The sequence below is a fragment of the Lynx canadensis genome, chromosome C2, assembly GCF_007474595.2.
Source record: "Lynx canadensis isolate LIC74 chromosome C2, mLynCan4.pri.v2, whole genome shotgun sequence".
NCBI lineage: Eukaryota > Metazoa > Chordata > Mammalia > Carnivora > Felidae > Lynx > Lynx canadensis.
In genome coordinates this window covers 117457168-117472886 of record NC_044311.2, presented here as the reverse complement: position 1 = coordinate 117472886, position 15719 = coordinate 117457168, and the positions used below count along the sequence as shown (strand labels likewise).

The window sequence follows — 15719 nt, the reverse complement described above, 5'->3', positions numbered from 1 at the left end:
CAGCTTTAGCAAAGTAATAAATAATATTTGTTTACTGCTTCCCAGGTGCGGCACAAGATTACACCTATTTTAAATGGATAATCTACTGTTGGTCACATCTCCAGAGTTTACTATTATTTTTTTCCCATTTTACAGATGTGTGAATTAAATCAGGGTCAGTAGGGGCACCTGGGTGGCTCAGTCAGTTGAACATCCAACTCTTGATCTTGGCTCAGGTCATGATCTCACAGGTTGTGGGATCGAGCCCCAGGAGTGGGGCTCTGCACTGATAGCATGGAGGCTGCTTGGGATTAATCTCTCCCTCTGCCTCTCTCCTCTCTCAAATAAATAAACTTAAGGAAGAAAAGGAAATCGGTTGATTTTCCTATTAAGTAGCAGAGCTAGGTTTCAAATCCAAGGTCCCTTTGTCTCTAGAGCTTAGACCCTTAATCTGGGCTCCCCAGGATATCAATGGATAAAGGATTAAAAATATTCCTGTGAAATAAGTTTGCCACCCTTGTGAAAAGAACTGCAGAAGAAATCTGCAGCTTTAAAATGCTTGCTGTAAAGCAGCTTACATTTCAGGGAATTGCTCTCAAGAATCACACTTATTGTGTTAAAAATAAACTTAGTTATCTGAAGATCTATAAAACTTAGCATATGTTCCACAGTGACATGAGTTAATTTCATTTCCGTCACTGTGAGTGCTCCACAGGTATATCGTAAATTGCTATGAATTACTGTGGCTGTGACCCATTATCATAGCAGGAAATTACATGAATCTCACAACTGATATGAAATGTACTGCTGTCACTGCTATGCATTAATTTCTAAGTAGTTGGCCATTTGTAATAATTCTGTAAATGTCCATCTTAGCACAGTTTTCAGTCTAGACAAGTGAAACCAATGTGCATGGAATTTCCCCCCATTATTTCCAAGCAGTTATTCTGAATTCTAAAATTACCTTTTTATTGGACAATTTCATATTGAACATTTTCCCAAGAATTGGAAACATGATAGTTTCAATGTCCTACTCCCTAATTTTCAAGGAAATTTATTCTATAAAAAGTAAAGTCATTTGGCTATATGTGAATAAGAACACAGAATGAGAAAATCACTGATAAATATAAACAATTTTTCCAACTTTTAAGGATAGATAAATGGTTTCTTAAATTGTTTTTTAACCACATCAACCTGCTTTTTGCTGAGATAATTTTTAGATAATGGTATATACTATATGGTTATAGTTCTAAGAATACCATATTTGCAATTATGTGTTTTCCATTATAAATAGAAATATTTCACCATTAAAAATCAAAACGCTATAATGCAAATTGGACTTTTCCTATATTTCCTTTGATATTGATATTCATTCCCTTGCAGAAAAAATAAATTCAAATTGAAAACGTTTGACAATGGGAATTTGTATAAATTTCCACATGGTATTTTTTATATTTTGGTACACTGATCACATCTGTTGCAAATCGGTCCCTCTGACTAGAAATTCACTTTTCTGGTAGATCTTCAAGCATTTTGATTCAGTTTTGAAAGTTTTTCCACCATCTCCCACACTTTAAGAGTCTTTTTCTTCATCTTCCAAATTTCTGTCACCATCTATTCTAAAAATCTTTATCATAAATTTATTGACACATAGTTCCTAGCAATTTACTTCCTGTGAATTTTTTTTATTACAAAAATGCTTAGAAACATAGAATCGGTTTTATATTTACTCAGTAGGGCCACTCTTTGAGACATAATTATACAAAATATTGATTTTTAAAATTCAATTCATTATTCACCCGAAAGCATACTTCTGTGCGTTGTTAGTTATGTAACTTTAATATTTGGCACATTGCATGATATTGAATTTTAGTAAATTTAGTAAATTGGCTACTTGATTTTAGGCACCGTGCTAGATGTTTGGGAGGGGAAGATGAGCCGAACCAGAGACTATGTAGAGGAGAACAAATAATGAATAAAAAAATAAGTGAATATGTATTTATAAAATAAAAGTTGATATAACGATGGATATAACACAAGGACAATATGTTCCTTAAGTTCAGGTACCCTGTTTATCTCTTTTGTTACTACGTTATTGAACTAGAGCTTGGCACACAGTAGTTACTCAGTAAATATAAATGAAATGTTCTTAAAAGGACATATGTCGAATTTAATGAGAGCACTGTTTCATTAAGAGAAAACTTAAACAAAATGCATTTATATATGTGCATGCACTTTGATATTTTTTCTGTCGATGCTTTCAGTCTTTCAGTACAAACAGGAGTCTTTCTGAAATATATTTTAGTAGTCAAAAAGTTCTAGTATAATGAGCTCTGTTACTCTCTGCACTTGTGGGTGTATCCTGGTTACATTTATAAGAAAAACGTACATCCTTCTATAATCTTTTGGGAAATATTCAGTGTACGTTCATTCAACAGAGGTTATCTTCTTACAACATCTCTTCTGGATCTTTGCAGCGGTTTTTCCTAAGCCCTCTTCTTTTCTTCGGAGAATCGACTCCCAGTCCCGAGCTAACCCTGTGCCTATTTTCAGTGGTTTCCCACTGTAGCAAATGAAGTCGAGGCATGCCAATTGGTATTTCCAAATTGGCCCAGGTCTTTCTGTTCATTTCCTTTCTTTAAAAAAAATTAATATTTATTCATTTTTGAGAGACAGAGTGTGAGCGGCGGAGGAGCAGAGAGAGAGAGGGAGACACAGAATCCGAAGTAGGCTCCAGGTTCCTAGCTGTCAGCACAGTGCTGGACTCAGGGCTCAAATTCATGGACCGCGAGATCATGACCTGAGTTCATGAGCCGATGTCAGACACTTAACCGACTGAGCCATCCAAGCTCATTTTTTTAATGTTTATTTATGAGAGAGAGAGAGAGAAAATGAGCGTGAGTGGGGAGTGGGCAGAGAGCAAGGGGACAGAGGATCCAAAGCAGGCTCTGCCCTGACAGCAGAGAGCCAAATGTGGGGCTACAGTTCGCCAACCGTGAGGTCCTGACCTGGACTGAACTCAGACGCTTAACTGACTGAACCACCCAAGCACCCAGGCCTTTCTGTTCTAAGTGACTGCCCCCAGACCTACTGCTCAGTGCCCTGTGTTCTAGCCAAACTGGATTCCAATTCCTTAAACAGGTTCTGTCCCCACATATCTGTGTATGCCCCCATATTTCCACCTGTAGAAGCGCTATCTTTATTACCCTTCTGTCTCTTCTTCCTTAATGTTTTCCCACAACTTTCCTTCCAGCAGAAATCCTTTCTTTCCCCAGTCCTTGAAGTACCTCGAAGAGCAAGTGTATTGTCGTCTGCCTTATGTGACACATATGCCTTTCACTCTGGCATCAATTTCTGGAGACCAAAAGTCACATGTCACTTATTTTTTTACTATCCATGGCTTCTAATCTAAGCTTTATGTAGAAATATTTAGCAAATGCATCTAGAATTTAATAAAACTACTGTTAGAGAAGCATCTTTTTTTTTTTTTTTAATTTTTTTTTTCAACATTTATTTATTTTTGGGACAGAGAGAGACAGAGCATGAATGGGCGAGGGGCAGAGAGAGAGGGAGACACAGAATCGGAAACAGGCTCCAGGCTCCGAGCCATCAGCCCAGAGCCCGACGCGGGGCTCGAACTCACGGACCGCGAGATCGTGACCTGGCTAAAGTCGGATGCTTAACCGACTGCGCCACCCAGGCGCCCCTAGAGAAGCATCTTAAGACATCACAAATCACCACAGAAAATCACAGTAGGAAACTACCAAACTATAGCAAACTGTAAAAAGAGTAAGATGTCTAAAACCGTTCTCTTGCATTCATACCAGGAGAACTATGTGCTTGAAGGTAACCCTCCCACACACACTGTTTACATCTTTTTGTAATGCACACGCTTTGCATTTACCACCAGATGTGAAATAGAACACTATGATTAGATTTACTTTGCTCGTTAGAATAGAATCTTACCAGTCTTTGTGGGAGGTAGAAGATGAGGTTATTCAGGTGAGCTTCTTTAAGGCATGTCTGGGACTTGGCAAATCTAAAATCGTAAAACAGATGGGATGAGGGCTGAGCAAAAGTCCATTCTACAGAGACGGGACAGTGCTATCTAGAAACTTTAGACAGAGTTTCTGAGGAGATTCATAAATCTTGGAAGCTGGTATTGGAGTATGCAGCCAAGTCAAGTAGACATCCGAGGTTAATAATCCTGTTGGCAAAGGATGTATAACATTGGTTCAACCTTAGGGATACATTAGAATTGCCTGGACAATTTAAAAACAAATAATTAGTTTGGGCAGAAACCCTGAAGCAGTATTTTTAAAAGGCTCCCTGGCTAATGTTACCAGAAATAAGAACCATCGACATAGGGAATTAGATAGACTGTGTGGTCAGAAATATGGCACACTTGTCCACAGGTGCAAAGCTGTGGCAACAGCCCTGAGGTCTCAGCACAGTGTACCACTGAACCCCACCAGGGAGGAAAACGACTCAAATCAAGATGGTGAATCCGTGGCCACTCTAGTTCTTGTCTCAGTCTAGAGGTTTAAGGAACTGAGAAACACTGAGCATGAAGATGGAACCATTTGTATGTGAGGGAGTGGCTAAAGTAAAGACAGAGGATCCAAGGTAGGTACGGATAGCAGACCCCAGGAGCCCCACACCCGAAGACACCGCCTTTAACAGCCTGCGGCTTACTGTAGCTACAGAAAGTACCATGGCACGTTCAGTATTCCTGAGAATTCTAAACAGGGGTCTCACGTCATCCTCACTCTTTGTCTCACTCTCTGAAATCTTTTGTTGGCTTTCCTTATTAATATTGTCTGGCCTTTCACTCCTTTCCTAGTTTTTACCTCTTTTTGGTGTGCTTTACCCTAACTAGGATGTTGTTCCCCCCTTAAGTAAGGCAATTCTAATTTGATGATTATCAAATTTTTGTAGAATACTTAGGAGTTAAGGGTGGGTAGGGGAGTGGATAATAGTCATTATTATTAAGATTACCAGTCATACCATCCCAGGCCTGCCCTTTTGGGGCATTTCTATTCTTAGACTCTAACCCATACCTTGTTATCTGATGTTTGTTTTCAACATCAAGTCCCCATCTCTCTTTTCATTCCCTGGTTACAAAGGCAATTCTCTGATTTGACCAAAAATCAACATCAACAGCGAGACAAATTAAAAACCAAACAATCCTATTCCTTACTTGTTTCAACTCTTTTATCTTACTCTATCTTGTTATAGAATGGTATTAGAAATAGGTATCTGTGTGCATGCTCTTCAGACCAGAATGGGCTAAAAACTATTTATTCATAAGTGGAGATATGATTTTTATAGATATAGCTGTGCCTGACAATTGACAGTGACATTCTTACTGTAAGTGATTATGCATTTCCACGTGTAAAATGCTGATGCATGGTAAATGTTCAAGTATTTCTAGGATGAACACTGAATTTTGAAATGGCTATGCATGTGTACAGAGGGGAATAAACATGGGATCAAGAAATATGAGTGGAGAAAGAATAGCATGAATCAACTTAATATCTAATGCAATTTTTGAGTGCAAGATTAGTCATCATTAGCATTTAGTAAAGTGCAGAATTATGTGTTTCTTATTAACCATTGAAATGCAAATGTAATATTGTAAACTAAGACTATCGGTGATCATTTTTTTTATTGTCTTCTGCAAATTTCTAAGAAACTGGTTTTAAATCTTATAAGGTAAATCATGAAAGTTCTTTTTCTTACTTTTTAAATGTTTCCCAAATTATGTCAGCCTATGCACTAAACATATTGCAAGTTCTCCTCTCTTAGAAAATGTAAACATTTTCCTTCTTACTTCCTATTAGCAAGTAGCTAAAAATGTGTCCAAGAGAGTAATTAATATCAATGAGTATAAATCCTTAATTACTATCATTGAGACTTATCAGAATGATAGTTATTATGTTAAATACTGATAAACTATTAAAAATATATGTTTTCCTCCCAAAATACATGTTTCACTCAGTGACAAGGAACTGTTATATCCAGAAAAATATAAATAATCTCCTTTGTATCCTACTCTATGTTTTGATAATGGGGAGGTTCACCGTGTTTATACCCTGGGAATAGGTTTCAGAATGACTTTTTTAGGGAGATGATGTCTGGATACATGATTTTCTAATAGTCAAAATAATTTGGAAAAATAAAAATAAAACCACAAGGAACTCAGCTCTGGCCTTTGTGGTCTAATAATAAAATCTCAGAGTAACAATCTGGGAAAGAGGCTAAATATCAAAATTGTTGATTTTGGAGAATTTGACCATTAGAAAAAAAAATTGAATTCTTTCTAGTTCTGTATTCCCTTCTGCTGAAGACATTACTGCTGAAAACCCCTTGCAGAGTTTTTTGTTTGTTTTAATCAGGAAAATGAAGGGAAAGATCTTTTCTTTGTACCGCGCAATTCTGTACGTCACCAGTTAGTTCTATATGGCACCCATTTTATTTTCCCAGGTTTTCCTTGTGACAATGACTATGGCAATATAGTATTTCTAATAAATTATGAACATTATACTTTAGTTCTTGGAATAGGAAGAAAGGTTAAACATGAGCATTCTTTAAGTTTATGAAGTGTAAACATTACAACCACAGCTTTAATTAGTGATTTCTGTTGTTGCTGCTGCTGTTGAGAAAAATGCTCATTTAGGGATTTTATTTCTACTGTCTTTAGTCCTCAGCAAATGCCAGGGTTTGGGACTTGCTCTTTTTGCCAGTGGACTGAGAGGGCAAGCCACCATCACTTACAGGCAATTTGGTCTTGATTACAAATTAATGAAGTGATAATTGCTCTATGCAGCCTTTTATGTGCAAAGCATGCTGGTGCTGTTTGTATTATCTTCTTGCAATTTATACCTCAGCATTCAAGGACTTGTGATAGCCTGCCAAATTAGCATTGAGAGGAAAAATGTTAAACTACGGGGATATCTCTATAATTAAAATCATATTTTACTTCAAATTATGAAAATCTCTGATCTTACCCTCTGTTTGATGTTTAGAAAAATACTGTCCATATCAGGATTAATTTGCAGCTGATTCATCGGTTGAAGTACACACTCCTATCTATTCTGATAAGAAAAAAAACAAAACAAAAACAAAACAAAACAAAAAAAAACCCTTGATCTAAAAATTTTAAGTCACTTGATTTATTTTTAAATAATGATATCCATGATCTAATTTTCTCTCAAGTGTGCAAATAAAGGCCTTGCTCTCTGGAGTTTTTGCTAGTTCTGTACAATGTCATAGTTCTTTACAGTGTCATCGTAGAACCACGGTAACAATAATAGGCAAGATTACACATAGTGCTGACCTTTCACATCAGAGTTTTTTGGAGTTCCAACTCTGTTCACTTTTTTATTTTTCTGATATTAAACATATATATGAATTTTGCTTTAACTGTGACTTTACTCTTACAGGCAATTCAGAGTACAATCCTCAGAACTTAGATGCATAGGTACACCTTTTTTCTTAAACACTTCCTGTATAATACAGTCATAGAGTGGATGTTTGAAAATGGTATATTGATGATTATTTAAAGTACAGTGAGGGTGTTTCTTTTCTTAATTAATATGTAACTATAGCTTGTATATTCATTATAGGGTTTTCTAAAACATTCTAAATTTGTTCCTTTCATGGACTTTGGTGTGACAGTGAGGTCAAGCCCATTTTGCTTCTGGAAAATGAGCACTTCTCTTGTATTCCAAACTCTGGAATCAAAGTTATTAACATGAAGAGTGCTTTTTGCTATTTGCTTTTATTTTGTTTTTAGGTTGGTAGAAGAGCAGGGGAGAGTAAGAAGTTTTTAACCTATTTATTACATTAGTGAGGTCTACATATTGGATTTGATAATTCAAACATCCTAATGTAAATTATTTTTTTTTCTTAACGTGTTTCAAAGACCAAATAAATGTTGTATTTCTTGCTTGTGGTTACCATCAATTCAATAAATTAATATTGTATCTAATTTTGTGACTGGAATTTGTGGATTGGAACTCTTACGTGTTTTTAAGATGTATAATTACAAAAGTGTTCGTACATCTTAAATGCTGTGCGTTTAAGTATTGAAAACTTGTCATTTGTGATGAAAACAATTAACTCCCTCAGTGGAGGAAAAAAAGTGGAACGCATTTATAACGAGTTTCATGAGAATTTTGTTTATTTATAAAATTAAAATATATTTTCTAATAAGGACTTTATGTTTGCACTCCTTTGAGTGATTTCCTTCATATATTATAAGAAAATAATAATTTTTATACATCTCTCAAAATATGAAGTTGTGTCCTGCATATTATGGAGTATATGAAGAGGTCCAAAGCATAGCGAATGCATAGGAAACCAAAACTAATCTTAGCATGCCTCCTGGATTAAATTTGTAAATGCATTAGGTATTTAATAAAGATTATATAGCACAGAATGTTTCTTAAGAATGACAGGATTATGGAAGGCATCAAGGAGAAAACAGCACAGTCAGGTTGGGGTTATACCATAAACAAGAGAAAATCTAACATGGCTTTTGACAACAGTAAAAAGGTTTACAGTGACGAGAACATAGTTATGTGCATAAGTGAAACATGTAATTCACTAGTCTCAATTCAAACTTTTAGAAAAATATCAATGTATTTTGGGATCAGTTTTTGGAAGAATGCCAGTATCAAACTAAAGAGTGTGAAGTTATTTGTATAAATAATGGTCAGCCAGAGAAGGCTTTGAATTCAAGTATGACATGGCAAAAGATGTATTTTCCTGTAGCACGAGACAAAATTGGGCATGGCAAAAAGAAAGTGTAGACACAGGTGTAATAGTTAGAAACAGATGGTATAATAGTTGCAGAACAGTAAGTACCACAACGTGATGCTAACTTAAAAGCTTCCCCAAATCTGTCACAAGGATAACAGAAAGCAGTGCTTCACTGTCCTACAAAGTCCTGAAACTATTTAAGTGTTTTTTACAGTGAATACATGTTATGTTAGGATAACCTTAACTGCTATAACAGTGAAAACCCAAATAGCCACCTATTTCTTGCTTGTGTAAAATTCAATGGGTAAAACATATTAAGAATTGAAATGTTTGCTACATTTACGTCTTCTGCTTTCCGTGTATACTATTAGTTTTTTATTTTGTTGGCAGGGGGAGGCATGTTTGTATTTTTACTTCAGATTTTCTTTCATGGTTCACCCAACATCTATTCCTTGAAATGGTTATATTAAAAAAAATGTCATGCATGGAGATAAGTGGTCATGACATCATCCAGATTCACCTTGTTATGCCTAGATACTGATTTTACAAAATTCTGGACCAAATTGGAAAAAGATGAATAAAAATTTGTTGTAGGCAGTGGTATTTTTCATTCTCTTTTTAAATAACAAACCATGGGGCGCCTGGGTGGTACAGTCGGTTAAGCGTCCGACTTCAGCCAGGTCACGATCTCACGGTCCGTGGGTTCGAGCCCCCCTGGAGCCTGTTTCCGATTCTGTGTCTCCCTCTCTCTCTGCCCCTCCCCCGTTCATGCTCTGTCTTGCTCTGTCCCAAAAATAAATAAAAAACGTTTAAATAACAAACCAAAAAAAACACATTAAAAATATATGTACAATAAAACCATTTCATAGTGTTATTTGACATAATTGATTTGAGGTTTTTGATACTGGAATCTTTGACTGGTTTTAATCAATTGCCAGGCAATTTTTTCCTGACTATTTGACAAACCACAATACAATCCAAATGTGTTAGTCAAAATTTTAAATTACTTTGTGTCGATGAATATAGAAACTTGCAAATAATAAACTTACAAATAAGAAAGTTATGGAGTTGTTCCATAACATGATCTTTAATGAGTAACACTGAAGTTTCTCTTTAAATATTTTGTATTTTCTGAGATGCCATTAACACCCTGATCTTGTATGTATTATTATTCATTATGCTTATTTCATTATTTCTCATTTTTTTCTCCTTTGATTCTTCAGTGGGAAGAGATCAGTGGTGTTGATGAACATTACACACCCATCAGGACTTACCAGGTGTGCAATGTCATGGATCACAGTCAAAATAATTGGCTGAGGACAAACTGGGTCCCCAGGAACTCAGCTCAGAAGATCTATGTGGAGCTCAAGTTCACTCTACGGGATTGCAATAGCATTCCACTGGTTTTGGGAACTTGCAAAGAGACTTTCAACTTGTACTACATGGAGTCTGATGATGATCATGGGGTCAAATTTCGAGAACACCAGTTTACAAAGATTGACACTATTGCAGCTGATGAAAGTTTCACCCAAATGGATCTCGGAGACCGTATTCTTAAACTCAACACTGAAATTAGAGAAGTAGGTCCTGTCAACAAAAAGGGATTTTATTTGGCATTTCAAGATGTTGGTGCTTGTGTCGCCTTGGTGTCTGTGAGAGTGTACTTCAAAAAGTGCCCATTCACGGTGAAGAATCTGGCCATGTTTCCAGACACAGTACCCATGGATTCCCAATCCCTGGTGGAGGTTAGAGGTTCTTGTGTTAACAATTCTAAGGAGGAAGATCCTCCCAGGATGTACTGCAGTACAGAAGGTGAATGGCTTGTACCCATTGGCAAGTGCTCGTGCAATGCTGGCTATGAAGAAAGAGGTTTTGTGTGCCAAGGTAAGAGTCTTCTCTATTTTCCTTTGAGTTGTATTAATCACCTGTGGGTTTATTATCATTGAGTCATAGAAAGAAATGAACGCAGCCTGAACTCACTTGGCAGTAAAACATGCCTCAAACAACACGCCTCAAACTGAACAGAGTCTATTTATAGACCAAATTTATCTCACTCGATGTGTTGATCCACAGTTTGTTATAGAGATATTCACGTGTTTGACTATATGGTGCTGGCCTGAACCACACTGGAGGTGTTACATATGCTATTTTTAAGTGTTCTCTGCTGTTTAATGACCACGGTAGTATAACTCCAGATCAACTGGAAAAACAAACAAACAAACAAACAAACAAAGAAACCCAAAACTGTCTCTTTTATGTAGAGGGAAGAAACATCATTGGCAGTCAGGTAATCTAATTCTAACAGAATAAGATACTACATTGTTAGTTTTCTGCCTCATAGTGGTACATACTTCATTGTTATAAAATGTATTCTCCAGTGGTATCTGTTCATCAAATACACGTTCACTTACAATGTGTTAGTGCTTTAATAGAGATTATTTTATTTATTATTTTATTTAAAAATCCAGGGTGGATGCCATAGTGTTTGATGTATTGAGGGGTAATTTTAAAAGAAATCTCTGCTTCATGATTTGGCCCTTTAGACTGCCCAGGAAAATATCTGTACCAATGCTTAGGTGCAATGCAATGTACCTGCAATGCAGTGTGCAATTGCAATGCATATTCGAGTCTTCATATAGTAGCAAAGAACCTGAGCTCTGCCATCAAATTGATTTTTATTAAAACTCTATTTTCATAGAAGTAAAATTAGAAGGTAGCCTTTTTTTCACATAAGATATGACATATCAGATGAAAATTTCCATTTAATCCAAAGATTTGTTAATTTAGCGTTAGGCAAAGTTTAGTGTTTAAGAACACACTGACATTATTATTAAAACATGTATAAATAGGAGAACTTAAATACTTACTTAGTCCTTGGAACCTAGTCTTTTAATACCTTTGTTTGCTGTTATACTCTGCACATGAATTGAATTTGTAGCCATTCTAAATCTCAAACATGCGGAAGAAATGAATATACTTTATACATAAATTAACCTTTCTAACAATGTGAACAGAACATATCACTTTGCTTTTGACTATAGACTAGGTCTATAGAAGAAAAAAAAGTAGTGAGAGCAAAGGCTATACTGTAGTCTCATACTTTCCCATGTTGTTTAGATCCTTGACAAGCACCAACAGAAATATTGTTACCAAGCATGGTTTTGAAAGTTCTAAAATTGACACAACATAGTAGTTACTACTTGCTTATATACATGAGTGGAGAGAAGTCTCAACAGCCTTTATAATCCACTTTGAATCATGTTTTGTCACTGTGGTATTCTTTGTGATATATGATATTGGTGAGAATTATTTTAAATAAAATAATAAAGGCCTAGCTCAGGAGGAATTAAAAAAAATTGTCCATTCTTTCTAATTTGGTCTCTACTGAACCAGTCTCTGATATCCACACCAGCACAGGAGTAGATGTGTCTCCTTCTCAGAGAAATCAATATGCATCAATTTATGCAGAACTATCTCATAAAATATGACATTGAGCAAGAAACCTAATCATTAGATTTTTGGATTTAAAATAATTTTCGTGTTTTTATAATAATATTGAAAGTTACAAGGAATTGAAAAATAAGTATCAATGAGGTAAATAGAATCATATAAAAGTATTAATACAAATAAATAAAGCATACAAATAATTAACTTACGTTACATGCTGTCTTGAGGACAAACTAGTAGCACATAAAAAAAGTCAAATTAAGTTGTATTTAGAAAATCTACAATGAGGGGTGTTTGGGTGGCTCAGTCGGTTGAGTGTCCGACTTCAGCTCAGGTCACGATCTCACAGCTCGTGAGTTTGAGTCCCACGTCGGGCTCTGTGCTGACAGCTCAGAGCCTGGAGCCTGCTTCGGATTCTGTGTCTCCCTCTCTCTCTGCCCCTAACCGACTTGCATTCTGTCTCTGTCTCTCTCAAAAATAAACATTAAAAAAAATTTAAAAAAAATTCACAATGAATTCAAAATTGCTATTTTAACCTCATTTTAATTTACTGAACTACTTTTTTAAAGTAACTACTATGCTATTAAATTGCATTCTATGTCAAGATTACGCCTAGAGGTAACATTTATGTCAAAGTTCTATATCTTTGAATCTTGTAGTTTATTATGTTGAAGGATATCAACAGCATCTTTTCGATATAGTAATGCTATGTCATCACAGACTTTCTCAGCATTTGAAAATACTAGTTTCGGAATGAGATACATATGCATTAATAGCACATTATTTCAAGACAAAGATCATGAAGATAAATCAGTAAAAATAATTATAATAGAATTAGATGGCCCATGAAGTGAGATGTGATTGTAATTTAAAGGGGGGGATGATTTTTTAGTGATGTAATTTACAGGTGGAGTGTGGTCCTAGGGTCATATCTTGACGTTTGCTAATGTTTACAGGTGAGTTTTGGCTTCCTTTCTTTTTTAATCGCAACAGTTGTGTATTCAGGTTATTAAACAATGCATCGAGGTAATCTACTTTGTTCTGATTTACATATTTAGCAAATGTTTATTTAAATATATTAGTTTGGGCATTACTGTACTACATCTTAAAAAATCCAGTACTCCACCTATTGGTTCCGTATCTGGTGCAAAGCCTGTAATTTTGCTGCTGTTGTCAGTGACGGTGCTGGTGTTTCCTGTGCCTGTTACGGTTTCCTTTCTTCTAATTTTTAATTTTTTTTTTGGTTGACTTTGTAGTAAAGCCTGAGGACTGATCCAAATAGCTTGCTGTGACTCTCACAGGTCAACATTCTATCAGCACTGCTTATATTCAGGCACACAGAAGAATGGTAATCCCCAGAAAGGAAACAGATAAAAAGATAGCTAGACAAACTTCGTATATTTCATGTGATCACTTTCATTTTGTTTTTTTCCAAAAAAAAATATTGTGTCACTCTTTAAAAAAAAAAAGGATGGGACAATAGCTTGACATACCCACTACTTGGAATACATATACAGCTAGATTTTAAAAATCTCAGGATAATTTTCTAACACAGTGATCAGCGACCATGGAATTTCAGTTGCCTAACACAAAAGAAAACAAGAGTCCTTCACTTTATTTAAAGGAATATTTAATGGATGCCAAATTCATTCAAAGCACTGTATCAGAACTCAAAAACATTTTTTCAACATTCATTCATTATTTACCAGATGCTAGACAGTGTGCTTATATGCCAACTCACATCCATGAGCTGTCTTTATTTATCCCCCAAATAACCTATAGGTACATATTATTATTATCTCCATTCAAAAAAATGAGAACAAAGCATTCACAGGTTAAATATCTTGCCTTCGTGTATTTAATAAGTGCTGGATGAGATCTGAAACCAGGCCATCTCATTCAAGGTTGCAGTTTCAAACTCAATCCACACAGCTTCCCTGTGGTTTAGTCCAGTGGTGACAGAGACCAAGAAACTCCATGAAGACACAGATTCTACAGGGGTTAAGAGTACTGTAAATGGAAGGAGGAGGAGGACCGCAGTGAGTTGGCATAAAGTAACTAAGAATCTGTTAATTTATGGTTTATCTATTTCAGTTCATTTCCCACATCTTTCTGTTTCTAGATTGTTTGGAAGAGTTACTAGCCAAATAGCCAAAATGTCATATTTTGGGAGGACTAAGCTTAGCCTCGGTGATATCTAATAAAATCTGGATATATAGATCACCAAGCATCTTAGATATACAAAAAAAGTCTACCAAATTTAATTCAATACGTGTTTTTGACCATCCATTAGTACAAAGTAATCATGTGCCAGACACGGGGAAACATAGATGAATTGTATGTACCTTGCAGGAACTCACCATCTACTATGAAAGACAAATACATAAATGAATAATTTTAATGCAAGACAGACCAATCAGTCTTCTACCAGGAGTACAAGGAACTTTGGCAATGTAGGGGAAGGAGAGATTAATTTTGAGTATTTCAATATTAATAGTGGAATTTATTCATTAATAATGAGAAGTCTTTATTGAGAGATTTGGATCATCACTGTTGGGATTGGAAACTTTTGGAGTAAGAAGAAGAGGCTAACTACCTTACGGAGCTTACATATTCTAGAAGGTAAAGTTTATAATTTGTTTATTGAATCATTATCTCAAAATCTCAAAATATGTAGAAATGTCTCCCATTAGAGTTTTGTGTTCTGCGTTTGTTCCACAGGAAGGCTTTATAGAAGATCTAAATTTCATAACCAGATCATTTTCTGAACTTAGTAATGAAATATTCTGAACCATTTATTCCAGTATAAATGGATAATTGGAACAGTTGAAGTTTGGTTAAGCATACTGAAAATAGGGCAATGTCCATTTGAAAATAGGAAAAATGTATTGATAAAAACATTTTATTGTCAAAAAGCTCATCCATCAGTTTCAGAACTATAATTAAAACCAGAGTTATCTTTGTACAGGACAAGAACCCTAACCATTGCATTACACTTTTCTTGTATATACTTTTCACAACAGTATATTTTTCCTGAAATGAGAAAAAGTAGTGGAAAATATCTTTTCACCATTTATTCAATTATTCAACAATGACCGAGTTTTGTAATATGTACTAAAGTCTGTGCCAGACACTAGGAAAACAAAGATAAACATTATCTCTGCTAAATTAGTTTGATTCGTAGGTCAAAAATCTATGTGTATTGTGTATGTGTGTGTGTGTGTGTGTGTGAGAGAGAGAGAATGTGTTTAAAATATTAGGTCTTTGCTCTTAAAAAACGTAGATTTTTTAACTGAATTATTAAACAGAGCTAAGTTAATAGTTTAAACTAAAAATAAGTTATTAGTGTTAATGAGGAAGGAGGTATTGGTGTGGGAGGATATAAGTGATAGGAAATTAAAATGTTCTACAATTAGATGCTTCATGTTGCTGCTCTTCCTTTTCTGTGCCAAAAATGAACACGGGAAAGCTAAGAATAGAAAGTGGTACACCGTTCTCTTTCAAGGACTGGTTAGAGGAAGAAAATA

The 15719-nt window shown here is 35.4% G+C and overlaps 1 protein-coding gene across 1 annotated transcript in view; it reads left to right on the top strand.

Annotated features, from left to right (window-relative positions):
• LOC116738297 (ephrin type-A receptor 3-like) overlaps positions 1–15719 on the top strand; it is a 111096-nt gene that overhangs the window by 87649 nt on the left and 7728 nt on the right. The window contains exon 3 of the mRNA XM_032594593.1: positions 9969–10629. Within this exon, the coding sequence (XP_032450484.1) occupies positions 9969–10629 (661 nt within the window). The remainder of the gene's footprint in view (positions 1–9968; positions 10630–15719) is intronic.